The 13,589-nt window shown below is 44.3% G+C and overlaps 1 protein-coding gene across 7 annotated transcripts in view; it reads left to right on the top strand.

The window, feature by feature from the left end:
• Positions 1 to 13,589, top strand: part of STK32B (serine/threonine kinase 32B) — a 291,208-nt gene that overhangs the window by 56,787 nt on the left and 220,832 nt on the right. The window contains exon 1 of one of the 7 annotated variants that reach the window (XM_075930751.2): positions 4,768 to 5,058. The exons of the other annotated variants lie outside the window; for them this stretch is intronic. Coding sequence (XP_075786866.2) covers positions 5,054 to 5,058 — 5 coding nt within the window. The 5' untranslated portion in view covers positions 4,768 to 5,053. Of the gene's footprint in view, positions 1 to 4,767; positions 5,059 to 13,589 lie in introns of those variants that run through there. 7 annotated transcript variants of the gene reach the window in all.

The raw sequence follows: 13,589 nt of genomic DNA, 5'->3' as shown, positions 1-13,589 counted from the left end.
GCTCCGCTCTGCTCCCCCCCCCCCCCACTGCAGATCAGGGGGAGGGGGAGCAGAGTGGAGCACAGCAGAGCGGCGGAACGCGCGGCCAGCTGACAGCCCAGACGCCTCTGGGCTGTCAGCTGGCCGCGTGCTCCGCTCTGCTCCCCCTCCCCCTGGTCTGCAGACCAGGGGGAGGGGGAGCGGAGCGGAGCAGAGCGGCAGAACGCGCGGCCAGCTGACAGCTGGCTGCGCGTTCCGCCGCTCTGCTCTGCTCCGCTCCCCCTGGTCTGCAGGGGGGGTGGGGGGGGGGAGCAGAGCGGAGCGCGCGGCCAGCTGACAGCCCAGACGCTTCTGGGCTGTCAGCTGGCCCCGCGTTCCGCCGCTGCTTTGCTTCCTCTCCCTGGTCTGCTCGAGACCAGGGAGAGGAAGTGCCCCGTTCGTAACTGCGGATCCGACGTAAGTCGGATCCGCGTAACTCGGGGACTGCCTGTATGTCTGAAACTCATAAGACATCTCACTCTTTAACTTCATGTCCTGACATTTTTGTTTTATTGTATTGCAAGGGCACTGTGACAGGGTTGGGAAAAATCAATCCAGTGTAGAGTGAGTGCAACCCGCCCCCATTAGGACACAGGGCTCCCACAATCTCAAGCTTTGGCTGATCCTTGGCTGGAGCTACCGGTCTACATACTTCCTTCCCAATGGTCAGCTGCAACTGACCTGAGCTGCTCCCTTTTATACCAGTGCACCTGGATCTTGCCCAGTAGACAGGAAAAAGGTGTGATTTCTTCATCCCACAATGTAGGGTTAACCCTTTCCCATCTAGTACAGGGGGAGTGCACTCCATCACTCACCCAATCAATAAGTTTATGTCTATCAGAAGAATGTTGTGTTGCAAACTTAAGAGTATACGCAGATACAGTCCTCTAATACATCATGATTATTTAATAAAAAGTAACATATTATTAAACAGAACATTGACTATATGAAAGGAATGTTTCTACTGACAGTATTTTCTGTGATCTAAGTATTATGTCTTTGATGGATTTTTCATTGATCATCTATGAAATGAGCAATCTATTCAATACATTATCACTTGCAGTTTGAGGCAATACTAATCTGCCTTAAATAAGTTTCCATTGTAACTACAACTCCCATGGCTGATTAGCAGGATTCCCTCTGGTAAGTCAATTTCCCCCCCCCTCCCGCCCCCCATACTAATTGGGGAGAATACTTGACGAGAATGAGTAGAACATGGCTATGGCAATAACTCTAGGGCTTTGTCTACACTGCGAGTTTTTGCGGCAGAAAGTATACAATGAGGGACTGTGACGTAGTGGGGGTACTTGCTGGGCTGTGGTGACCTCTGCTGTCTGGAGCAAGACCCAGCAGGGAAAACCTCACTATGCAAAGGTAATGCCAAACTTGTTGAATCAGACACCCATCCATGGAGAGGAACAAAGGAAGGTGGAATGCTGCCCTGGCTGGGGGGCAGGGCTGGAAGAGAGTTAGTTAGTTGCTGTCTGAGAGCATGGAGGAGACAGCCTAGGGAAAGGGGCTGGAGTTTAGGGGCCCAGTCTCCCCCATCTCAAGGGGGCCTGAGGCATTCTAGCCCAGCTTTGTGACCAGATTACATCTGTGCTGTGCTGTATCCTGGAGAGGCAATAAACTTCCTCTATTCCACCGGCTGGTGCAGTCTGTTTGTGCCATTTCGGGGTGCAGGAGACGGGGGACCCCCAACGCGCCGTCACAGGGACTCATTAGCATAACTCGCAACATCATTAGCATATTTTCTGCTGTTTCGTTTTGCACAAAAAGAAGCAGCATAGCCTCCAGGAGAGGCTTAAGGATCTTGTGCAAAACGGGGGTTTTGCGCAAAACCGAAGTGACTATACTGCTTGCTTTTGCACAAAAACCCCTTGTGCAAAAAGAAACAGCAGAAAATATGCTAATGATGTCACGATTTATGCTAATGAGTATTTGCTGCTGCAAAAACTCGCAGTGTAGACAAAGCCTCAGTGAAATTCTAATGGGAGTTTTAACTTTGACTTCAGTAGGGCTAGGATTTCACCCAAAACGTCTATATTTCCCACAGCATGGACCCTTCAAAGGTGACTGTTTTGCAAGATTAATTGGCATCTTGTTTGCTGTTCTCAGGCAGTGAATTATCTGGTGAACAAACACTTTAAAAAGTGTCAGTCAAAACCAGAAGACCTGAAATGACCATAAGTTCTACTTTTGATATGATAGTCCTGGTGTCTCAGGAACTTCCCTGTTTTTCATGACATCAAAATATTTTCTTTTCTTTTCTTTTCTTTTCTTTTCTTTTCTTTTCTTTTCTTTTCTTTTCTTTTCTTTTCTTTTCTTTTCTTTTCTTTTCTTTTCTTTTCTTTTCAGGACGGGAGAGAAAGGAAGAGGGGTTAAAAACAACAAAATATTTTTGTTCAAGACAGTTCTACACTGATTGGGATTTGCTCTGCTTTTACCAGTTCAGTGAAACAAGTGCTCAGTATGATAAATTGTGTTTGGAATAATGATAGAAGTCAAATATGCGTCAATACCAGCAAAAGAGTTCTGTTGCTCAGCATACTAGGTAACGACTAGAACTGGTCAGATATTTTCTATCCAAAAGCAGTTTCTAAAAATCAATTTTTTTGGCAAAAACTTTTGGGTTTTCCACCAGGAAAATCAAAATGAAGTAGTTTTTGTTTTGGTTTCATTAACCTATATTTTCCTAAGGAACCATGGTCCCACATGCCCCACTGTCCTCTATGGACTGGTCTACTTGTCTGCACTATTACTTCTATACAGCACTCCCTTTTCCTCAGTGGTTAAGATGCCGCAGTGCATCATGGGAGTCGTGATCTTGTTCATCATCACAGTTGTAGTCCACCTGGGGACTCTCTTTCATATAGGAGATGAAGCATAAGGAACCCAGTCTATAACTCCCAAAAGGCACCATAGGGGACAGATTAATGTAAAACAAAACCAAAATGAAGAATTCTCAGTTCATGAATGTCACAACATTTTGTTTTGATTGAAAATGACAAAACACTCTGGCATTTCCGGATTAGAATGTTTTTAGAATTTCTGTTCTGTGGGGGGAAAAAATCAGTATTTCAATACTTCTCCTCAATGCAGGATGAAAACTAATTTCAAAATATCAATTTCGCAGAGAATGGAAATTCTGGTTTTTAAACAGTTGTATTAATAACACGTATTCAATGCATCATGATAAACTCACAATACACACACAATTCAAGTGAATAATTAAAAATAAGCCTCAAAGATGAAGGACAAGAGCAGAGAATCATTTTTTAAAAAACTCAGAGCCAAATTCTATTGTTTGCAAACCTGTCTTCCAGGCCTTCAAAATATGAGTGTACTCACAAACCTTGAGATTTCAACAGACTGAATTCAGACGCATATCGGTAAAAATCCTGAGTGTGTAGTATTTAAAAATGTGGAATCACAAATATAAAATTAAAAGCATATTTTGGGGAATCTCCAGATAAGACAACTTATAGATTCTCCAGAGTCTCTTTAGATAGAACAGGTGCTTCCAAGTATTAACAATTGTAGCCATCAGAGTGGTAATACATAATTATTATATATACAGCTCTCCTCACACTTTTAAAAAGTCTTTCTCTGTACAAGTGAGTTGAGCTAATACATGTTTTTCCTTTGTCAGATCAACAGTTCATATTTCTTTGTCCTTCTGTAACATGACAACTGGAAAGCAATTAGGCCTTGAATCAAAAATCCCCAAGAAAATGATGAGAGGTGACTATACAGTTTTGTCTGTAAATAGTTTTAATATATTAGGTCAAAATCTATGGCAGGTTTAAGTCCATCGAGATCAGTAACTTCACCAAAGTCAATGGATAACCACAGCAGAGAATTTGGTCCACTGCATGCAAAATATACAGAATAGCTGATATTAAACAAGGTAGAGTCTCTCCTTCAGAAGAGCCAGATACATTTTTATGAGACTCATGCACCTTGTCTCATTTTTATTAAATTTAACTATACAAGCAAAACTTGTAAATCATTATTTGAAATATGAACTGCATTTCATAACATCTGATAGAGAGAGGTCATTCCTCTGTCCCCCTGTGTTAAATAGCAGCCCGAGTAAAACTCAGTTTTTCAAAAAGGGATTGGTGGCTTGATTTATAGCCTACACTTAGGAAATAAAACTGAATACAGGCATGGAAAGATGTGTGAGCGATTTACAGCAATTCTGGTAATAGGGATTTCTTTTTAAAATGAAAAGCGGCCCAGCTCTTGTGTGTGTTATGTATGTCAAGCACAGATGAATGAGCTGCAGAAGTGCTCACTCTTAACACAATCTCATGCTAAGACTGCAGCAAGCAAGTAACCGTGTGATTGCTAAAAATCTTAGCAGTTACATGGTTAACTGTTTTTGGCTGGGTGGGACTAGGGAGGGAAGGAAGCTGGAGGGGGGCCCCTTACGGTTCTGCAGTATAAAGCTTATACTGCAGAGCCTGCAGGGCAGCTGGCTCCCCAGGACTGGCAGCCAGAGCCGGTGTGCACCGGGAGCTGGGTTATGCACACTGTGCTGGTGTAAGGGGACTGTTAGCCCCTTACTTAAACTTTGTGGGAGTTTTTTGGCTTGCCAGCTCCCAGTGTCAACAGGGAAAGGGTTCATGAGACTGACAGACCCCAGAGACAATGGAAAGCAGCCAACACTCCAGCTTAGCCTGATTGACAAGTCGGACAGGCCAGTGAGAAAAGCAAGAGGCCAGGACCCGTCCTCCCTGTGAGCTGGGATTGTTCTGGCTCTCTCTGAGCAAATGGAGAGCTGAGAGACTGCCCAAGGGGGGCAAGCAGTGTGCAGAAGTCCTGCAAAAACATGGAGCTGAGAGACAGCCCAAGCAAAGCAAGCTGTGTGCAGAGGGGCAGTTTTTGCAGCAGCTGAGCCAGACAGACACTGCTCAAGGAGCGCAGACCCTGTGTTGAGCAGCAGACTGGCAGTGCTCAGAGAGCCAAAAGGAACAGAGAAGCAACGCAAGAAGCTAGAGACTGGCCACACAGCACAGCCTGCAGCTGGATGTGGTGAGCAGCTGGGAACTGCAAAGTGTGGGGAGAGGCTCTGGACTGGGAGAGGGGTCTGGCCACTTAGAGCTTGAGGCTGTGTGGTCACTGCCAGAGCAAGCGTGTCCAGCCTGCAGCCCCCCCTGCAGCACATCCAGGGCCTCTAAGGGGCCTCTAAGGAAGAGACTGTGGACTGTCCTTACACTCTGCAGGCTGCTGTTTTGATGTCACTGTGCTACAGAGCAGGGCTGTGTATTCTCATTTAACCATTCTCATTTTTCTTATTCTTTTCTCTTTAATTAGTTGATGTTTAATAAATTGTATTTGCTTTGAACCTTATGAAGTGATCACTGGGCCAAGAAGGCCTGCAGTGTAAAGAGAGCACCTCAGAGTGGGGACACCCTAACTCCTGCCCCTAGTGACTACAAGGTCGGGGATTAAGCCCCAGGAAACCTGGGCCCAGCCTTGTTGGGGTTTCGAGGGCTCTGCTACTCAGGAGAGTGGAGGGGGAGCCCTCAGGATCAGGGAGGCCGTGGGGTAAAGGAAGTGGGAGCGGGGACTCAGATCCTTTCTCTGGTCCATTTCACCGGGGTGTATAGAAGCCAGGAAAGTTCCCCACAATAGTGGGACCATTCCCCCGCTTACACTGGCACCACTCCTAGGGAGCTGGCTGCTGTCCTGTGCTGCAGACCCTGATACTGCAGAGCCTGCAGTGTGGGATGGCAGCTGGCTCCCCAGGAATAGGGCCAGCAATTGGAAGTTGGTGCACACTTGCAGGGCAAAAAAAAAAAAATTCAATTGCTTATCCAATTAAATGGTTAAACTCCTACATCCAAGTTTAAGTCCCCTATACAGTATACCAATGCATTGCAATGCCTCAAGAGAGCATCACCTCCAAGTCTAAAGGGATTGACTAGCTCCTCCAAGAAAACCATCAAGGAACACTGCTGGCTGTAGATCCTCCTGTAGAGCCTTTGTTTTCCGGAGAATAACGTCTAGACTGGCGCTTTTCTCCGGCTTTTCTCCAAGCCGGAAAAAAGCGGCAGCCATGTAAATGCAAATTCCGCGGGGGATATTTAAATCCCCCGCGGAATTTGCAATTGCGATGTGCTACATTAGCATCCCTTTTCCGGAAGGGATGCCAGTGTAGACACAGCCAGGGTGTAGGAAGGGCAGCAGGGCCAACAGCCTCCTTGGGGTCCCAGGCAAGATGGGGAGTGTGTCCCTATTCTGCACCTCCAGAAGGGGTGGGACTCAGGTAGAAGGGGCAGGGCTAGGGCTGGGTAGCCTTCAGCACTGTACAAGGATCTGCGCCTCTTTCCCAGGCTGCACAGAGTATGCAATGTGGCACTCTGGCAATGATTTAAAGGGCCTGGGGCTCTGGTCACTGCTGCTGTATACTATATGGTAAAAGCACACACAAGGCCAGATTTCACAGGACACCAGATTTCATAGTCCATGATGTGTTCTGAGTGGCTGTGAATTTGGTAGAGTCGCAAGCATGAACAATGTGATGGCATCCCGGCATGTTGGTTCCATGATGATGATGATTGCGGCTGTATTTACTTAGACGGGGACCTGCTAAATCGAAAGAGAAGCCCCTTGCGCAGTCCTGGGCTCAGGGTAGAACTTGGATGAGGACTGTGGCTAGGTCACATTTTATATCCTCCCCTCCAAGGCAGCAGTCCCTGCTTTGGCTGCTTCTGTTGTGGTTGGCTCCTCTGCAATTTTTGGAATGTATTATTGTCAACATACAGGACATTTTCCTAGTGTACTCAGAGCGATAGTAATTCACTTACACCACATAAAATAGGGCTGGCTGCATTGTCAGAGGAGCAATATAGTTTGATATATTTTTCTTCCAATGTAGCACTGTCTAGGATGTGCGTGTGTATTTCACAAGAAGAGCTTACAGAAGTCTCACTGGCTATAGATTACTGCTGCAGGCTACTAGCCCAGATGAAAGCCGCTTCAAATTCAATTAAAATTGGAAATAGCAAACTATAAAGGATATTATCTGTGGCCAAATAATGGATGACAGTCTCCCAGATTCTTGCTACTGCCTTGACTGCTGAATTCATAATAACTGGGGTTATGCTACCAAATAAGTTAACTGTAAATTGTCTGGTTAGTTCCAACATGAAGTGCTCCTCTCAAAAAAAAAAAAAAAAAAAACCCCAAACTCCCGAGTGGTATATTTTTCACTTTTTAGGGTTTTCCTCTGTCTCCAAGGTGGGATTCCTTTTTTATTTTTTTTTTTTGGTTTTTGCAGAGCAGTTTACAACACTAAATCAGCATCAAAAGTGCATTTTTGGACAATCAACATTTGGAGCAATATTTATTTATCTCCATTATTAGCCCAGTGTGACCAATGTTTCTTCTAATATTTTCCACTCATGCATGGAACAAATGTGTACCGAGGCATGTGTGAATGTGCACCACCAATAAAAGCACACAACCTGGCTGTGGGTACTCTGCTAATCAGCTGGGTGGCATTTGAATTTCTGCTGAGTAGCCACACAAGTGCAAGGCTTACAAGGCATAAAGACATTCTTCCCACTCTTTCGTAGACATACATGGGCCCCTCACAACAGTAGGCCCTCTGCTCCCTATGTCATCCAGAGCAATGCTCTAGAAAGAGGCCAGGGAAGAGGAATTATGGATCTATCCTAATGGATAAGCTAGACCAATGGTGGGCAACCTGTAGTCCATCAGAGTTCTATGTATGGCCTGTGAGACATTTTGTTTGCTGTTGTGCATGGGCAGGGCTACCAGATTCCACTGGTTTCTATCTGTGTAGGGTGTTTTTCCCTATAAACATTACTAAAGTGATGTGCATGTAAAGAAAGGGAACATGAAGAGAGGTGCATGCTGAGAGCCCCATATACTACCCCCCCCCCCCATCCAGTCGAAGTGCTGCTATGGTTCAATCAGCACGTCCCACAAATTCTAGGTACTCAAGCAGTTAGCAAAAATATTCTGTCCCAGGAGACCATCTTGGTTATGACAATCTCATGGCCCGCAGTGATGAAGGAAGGCCACTCATGCGGCCCATTCACCAGCTTATGTTGCTCATCACTGGACTAGACTGTGCACTTCACATACGCAGGGAGCAGTATTGGAAAAGAAATTCTTGAAGGCACAGTCTCTCTGTGCACTGTCCTTGGGCTCCTCTCTATTGCCCCTATCCAGGGCTTTTAAAAAAAGCTACATTCTAGCCCAAAGATTTGTAGTAAAATCATTTTAGAAGCACGTTAGAAACAATTTGAAATTAAGATACTGTGGTAATTAGTTCAGTTGTATTAATGATGATGAAACAAAGGGGCCCACGGACTTAAAGGTCTTAACCCAGTTTTAAACAAGATATGGCATACAGAGAGCTCAGCCTGCTGTGTACCATGGCAAATGTATAATTTTAACCTTTTATTGAACATACAGAAAAAAAGGGAAAACCAGTGAAAGCATTTGAAATGTTGAAGCATTAAGCAAGGCTTTCATTTTAACAACATTCCTTGTTTCCTTTTCTGTTAGTCCAGGAGAGTTCTTTAAGGGAAAAAATATACCTTGTCTGATAATCTTTTAAATAGTAGCAAAGGTAGTAATAACTATCCTTCTTGGATGGAAAATCAGAGTTAACTATGATGAGTTGGAGCTGTTGTTATTGCTGCTTCTTTTAAAGTCTAACAAAGAAGACAAAGCAAACACACACAAAAGGGAAGAGAAAAGATTAGCAAAGATAGAAGATGCGGCTTCTGTCTCTGGTGTTGACTTTCATTTGCAGCCTCACTGAAGGAAGGCAGAGCTCCATGGCCTTACTAGTAACTCTGACATCTGGCAAACTTGTACCTGCATTAGGCAATTTAGAGCATTGTATTTGGCTACTTTTTTCTGGTCACAGGTTTGTAGCAAGGTTGCAAAATATGCCTTTTGGCTGACTAAGCCAGACCCTTGTTATACAGAAGGAAATAGGATAGAAAGAAGAAAAATAAACTGGGAAAGAAAAAGGATGTGGGGTATGGAGGGAGGCAGAACGTGAATTCTGGCAGGGATAGCAATAGCACATAATTCCCTTATTCAGACGTCAAAGATGCAAACACATGTTTTCTTTGCTGTTCAGTAAACTCAGTGACAAAAATAGAATAATGTAGGTGCAAGGAAGGGAACTATATAGGTCTTGGTTCATAGAATTATAGAATATTAGGACTGGAAGGGACCTCGAGAGGTCATCAAGTCCAATCCCCTGCCCTCATGGCAGGACCAAATACTGTCTAGACCATCCCTGATAGACATTTATCTAACCTACTCTTAAAAATCTCCAGAGATGGAGATTCCACAACCTCCTTGGGCAATTTATTCTAGTGTTTGACTCTAACAGTTAGGAACTTTTTCCTAATGTCTAACCTAAACCTCCCTTGCTGCAGTTTAAGTCCATTGCTTCTTGTTCTATCCTCAGAGGCCAAGATGAACAAGTTTTCTCCCTCCTCCTTATGACACCCTTTTAGATACCTGAAAACTGCTATCATGTCCCCCCTCAATCTTCTCTTTTCCAAACTAAACAAACACAATTCTTTCAGCCTTCCTCCATAGATCATGTTGTCTAGACTTTTAATCATTCTTGTTGCTCTTCTCTGGACCCTCTCCAATTTCTCCAAGTCCATGGAACATAGTGTAGATGGAGGGCTTGGGTTCCCCTATTACAGAGGTGGGCAATACTTTTTGATGGGGGACCACTCCAAGAATTTGGAAAGTGGTCCCCCATCATCTTTTTTGAAATGTGCTGCCCAGAACTAGACACATTACTCCAGTTGAGGCCTAACCAGTGCAGAGCAGAGTGGAAGAATGACTTCTCGTGTCTTGCTCACAACACACCTGTTAATGCATCCCAGAATCATGTTTGCTTTTTTTGAAACAGCATCATACTGTTGACTCATAATCAGCTTGTGGCCCACTATAACCCCTACATCCCTTTCTGCCAGAACCCTTCCTAGACAGTCGCTTCCCATTCTGTATGTGTGAAACTGATTGTTCCTTCCTAAATGGAGCACTTTGCATTTGTCTTTATTAAATTTCATCCTGTTTACCTCAGACCATTTCTCCAGTTTGTCCAGATCATTTTGAATTATGACCCTATCCTCCAGAGCAGTCGCAACCCCTCCCAGCTTGGTATCATCTGCAAACTTAATAAGCGTACTTTCTATGCCAATATCTAAATCGTTGATGAAGATATTGAACAGAGCCGGTCCCAAAACAGACCCCTGAGGAACTCCACTTGTTATCCCTTTCCAGCAGGATTGTGAACCATTAACAACTACTCTCTGAGTACAGTTATCCAGCCAGTTATGCACTCACCTTATAGTAGCCCCATCTAAGTTGTATTTTCCTAGTTTATTGATAAGAATATCATGCGAGACCATATCAAACGCCTTACGTCTAGGTATACCACATCCACAGCTTCTCCCTTATCCACAAGACTCATTATCCTATCAAAGAAAGCTATCAGATTGGTTTGACATGATTTATTCTTTACAAATCCATGCTGGCTGTTGCCTATCACCTTGCCACCTTCCAAGTTTTTGCAGATGATTTTCTTAATTACTTGCTCCATTATCTTCCCTGGCACAGAAGTTAAACTAACTGGTCTGTAGTTTCCTGGGTTGTTCTTATTTTCCTTTTTATGAATGGGCACTATATTTGCCCTTTTCCAGTCTTCTGGAATCTCTCCTGTTTCCCATGATTTTCCAAAGATGATAGCTAGAGGCTCAGATACTTCTTCTATCAGCTCCTTGAGTATTCTAGGATGCATTTCATCAGGTCCTGGTGACTTGCAGGCACCTAACTTTTCAAAGTGATTTTTAACTTGTTCTTTTTTTATTTTATCTTCTAAACCTCCCCACTTCCTGCTAGCATTCACTATGTTAGGCATTCCTTCAGACTTCTCGGTGAAGACCGAAACAAAGAAGTCATTAAGCATCTCTGCCATTTCCAAGTTTCCTGTTACTGTTTCTCCCTCCTCACTGACCAGTGGGCCTACCCTGTTCTTGGTCTTCCTCTTGCTTCTAATGTATTTTTAAAAAGTCTTGTTGTTTCCCTTTATTCCCATAGCTAGTTTGAGCTAATTTTGTGCCTTTGCATTTCTAATCTTGCACCTGCATTCCTGTGTTGTTTGCCTATATTTATCCTTTGTAATTTGTCCTACTTTCCATTTTTTATATGACTCCTTTTTTATTTTTCGATCATGCAAGATCTCATGGTTAAGCCAAGGTGGTCTTTTGCCATATTTTCTATCTTTCCGATGCAGTGGAATAGCTTCCTTTTGGGCCCTTAATAATGTCCCTTTGAAAAACTGCCAACTCTCCTCAGATGTTTTTCCCCTCAGTCTTGATTCCCATGGGATCTTACCTATCAGCTCTCTGAGCTTACCAAAATCCACCTTCCTGAAATCCATTGTCTCTATTTTGCAGTTCTCCCTTCTACCCTTCCTTTAGGATTGTGAACTCTATGATTTCATGATCACTTTCACCCAAGCTGCCTTCCACTTTCAAATTCTCAACCAGTTCCTCCCTATTTGTTAGGATCAAATCTAGAACAACTTGCCCCCTGGTAGCTTTTTCAACCTTCTGAAATAAAAAGTTGTTTCCAATGCAGTCCAAAAACTTGTTGGATAGCCTGTGCCCTGCTGTGTTATTTTCCCAACATATATCTGGATAGTTGAAGTCCTCCATCACCACCAAATCTTGGGCTTTAGATGATATTGTTAGTTGTTTAAAAAAAGCTTCATCCACTTCCACCTAGGTAGGTGGCCTGTAGTATACTCCTAGCATGGCATCACCCTTGTTTTTAACTCCTTTTAGCCTAACCCAGAGACTCTCAACACTTCCGTCTCCTATGCCCGTTTCCACCTCACTCCAAGTGTGTTCATTTTTAATATATAAGGCAACACCGCCTCCCTTTTCCCCTGTCTGTCTTTCCTGAGCAAGCTGTACCCTTCCATACAAACATTCCAATCATGTGTATTATCCCACCAAGTTTCTGTGATTCCAACAATGTCATAATTGTACTTATTTATTAGCACTTCCAGTTCTTCCTGCTTATTACCCATACTTCTCGCATTTGTATATAGGTATCTAAGATCCTGATTTGACCTTGCCTCCCAGTTTTGCCCTGACCCTCCTTTCTCTCTGCCTTTATAGCCCACAGTCCCTCCCATTTCTGACCTATCTCCCAGGTCTCCATGTTTTCCATTTACCTGTGGGCTTTGGTCACCTGTCCCCATCAAACCTAGTTTAAAGCCCTCCTCACTAGGTTAGCCAGTCTGTGTCCAAATAGGGTCTTCCCCCTCCTCGAAAGGTGAATGCTAGTTGGTGGTTGTTAGTTCTAGAGTCCCTGCTAAGGAACATAGTGTAGATGGAGAGCTTGGGTTCCCCTATTACAGAGGTGGGCAATAATTTTTGATGGGGGACCACTCCAAGAATTTGGAAAGTGGTTGAGGGCTGCACTCTTCCATGATATTAATGGAGGAGGTACAGGGTATGGTATGGAGGTTAGGTGCAGAAGGGAGCTTGGGGGAAGGGAGGGAGTTTGGGTGAAGGATGATGCAGTTGTGACCTGGGATAGTTCCATCTGGACTAGAGTGCTGGGGGTTGGATTGTGACTTAGGGGAGGGAATTGGGGTGCAGAGATTTGGATTGTGAACTAGGGCAGGAGGGGTCTGTGATCTGAGGCAGGGGATTGGGGTGCTGGATCTGAATTTCATCACAAAACCACTTCAGCTGCACAGAGCTCACATACAAAGGCTTTATGCAGGTGAAGGGGTGTTCACCATTAGTGAAAGGATACAGTCAGTGTACATAAAATGTGTGCCAAAGGCTTTTATTAATGCTAATGTAACCCATACACCTAGGCTATGTCTACACTGGCGGCTTCTTGCGCAAGAACATCTTGCGCAAGTGTTCTTGTGCAAGAAGTCTTGTGCAAGAAAATGTCCACATTGCCATGCGCAAGCTGTGCTTTTGTGCAAGAACACCCATGGCAGTGTGGAGGCTCTCTTGCACAAGAAAGCTCTGATGGCCATTTTAGCCATAGGGCTTTCTTGCTCAAGAAATCCCTGCCAAGTATCCACACTTCCCACTTGCGCAATAACTCCTGCGCAAGAAGGCTTACACCTGTTAAAAAAGAGCGTAGCTCTTGCACAAGGATCCATCTCTTACCATGCCGTACTGTAAATTTACTTGCGCAAGAGCGGGCTGGCAGTGTGGACACTCTGCAGATTCTTGCGCAAGAACGGCCATACTTGCGCAAGAAGCCGCAAGTGTAGACATAGCCCTAGTGTGGTTACTGAGTACTGCAAATGGTACCTAGACCACTGCAACAGTTAAGATCAAGAGACCTCTACAGCAGGGGTTGGGAGTGAGCTGACTTTTAGCTCAGAGGGTAGAGGCTCCTATAGTTAGCTCCTGAGGTCCCAGGTTCAAATCCGCCTTGGTGGCGGTTACACTAAATAATGAAAATAAACATTTATGCTGCTTTAGCTTAATCATAGAATACCAGAACTG

This window comes from Pelodiscus sinensis, chromosome 4 (genome assembly GCF_052426305.1).
Source record: "Pelodiscus sinensis isolate ZL-2025 chromosome 4, ASM5242630v1, whole genome shotgun sequence".
Taxonomy (NCBI): Eukaryota; Metazoa; Chordata; order Testudines; family Trionychidae; genus Pelodiscus; species Pelodiscus sinensis.
The sequence above is the reverse complement of the archived record's forward strand: the minus strand, read 5'-3'. Positions and strand labels throughout refer to the sequence as shown.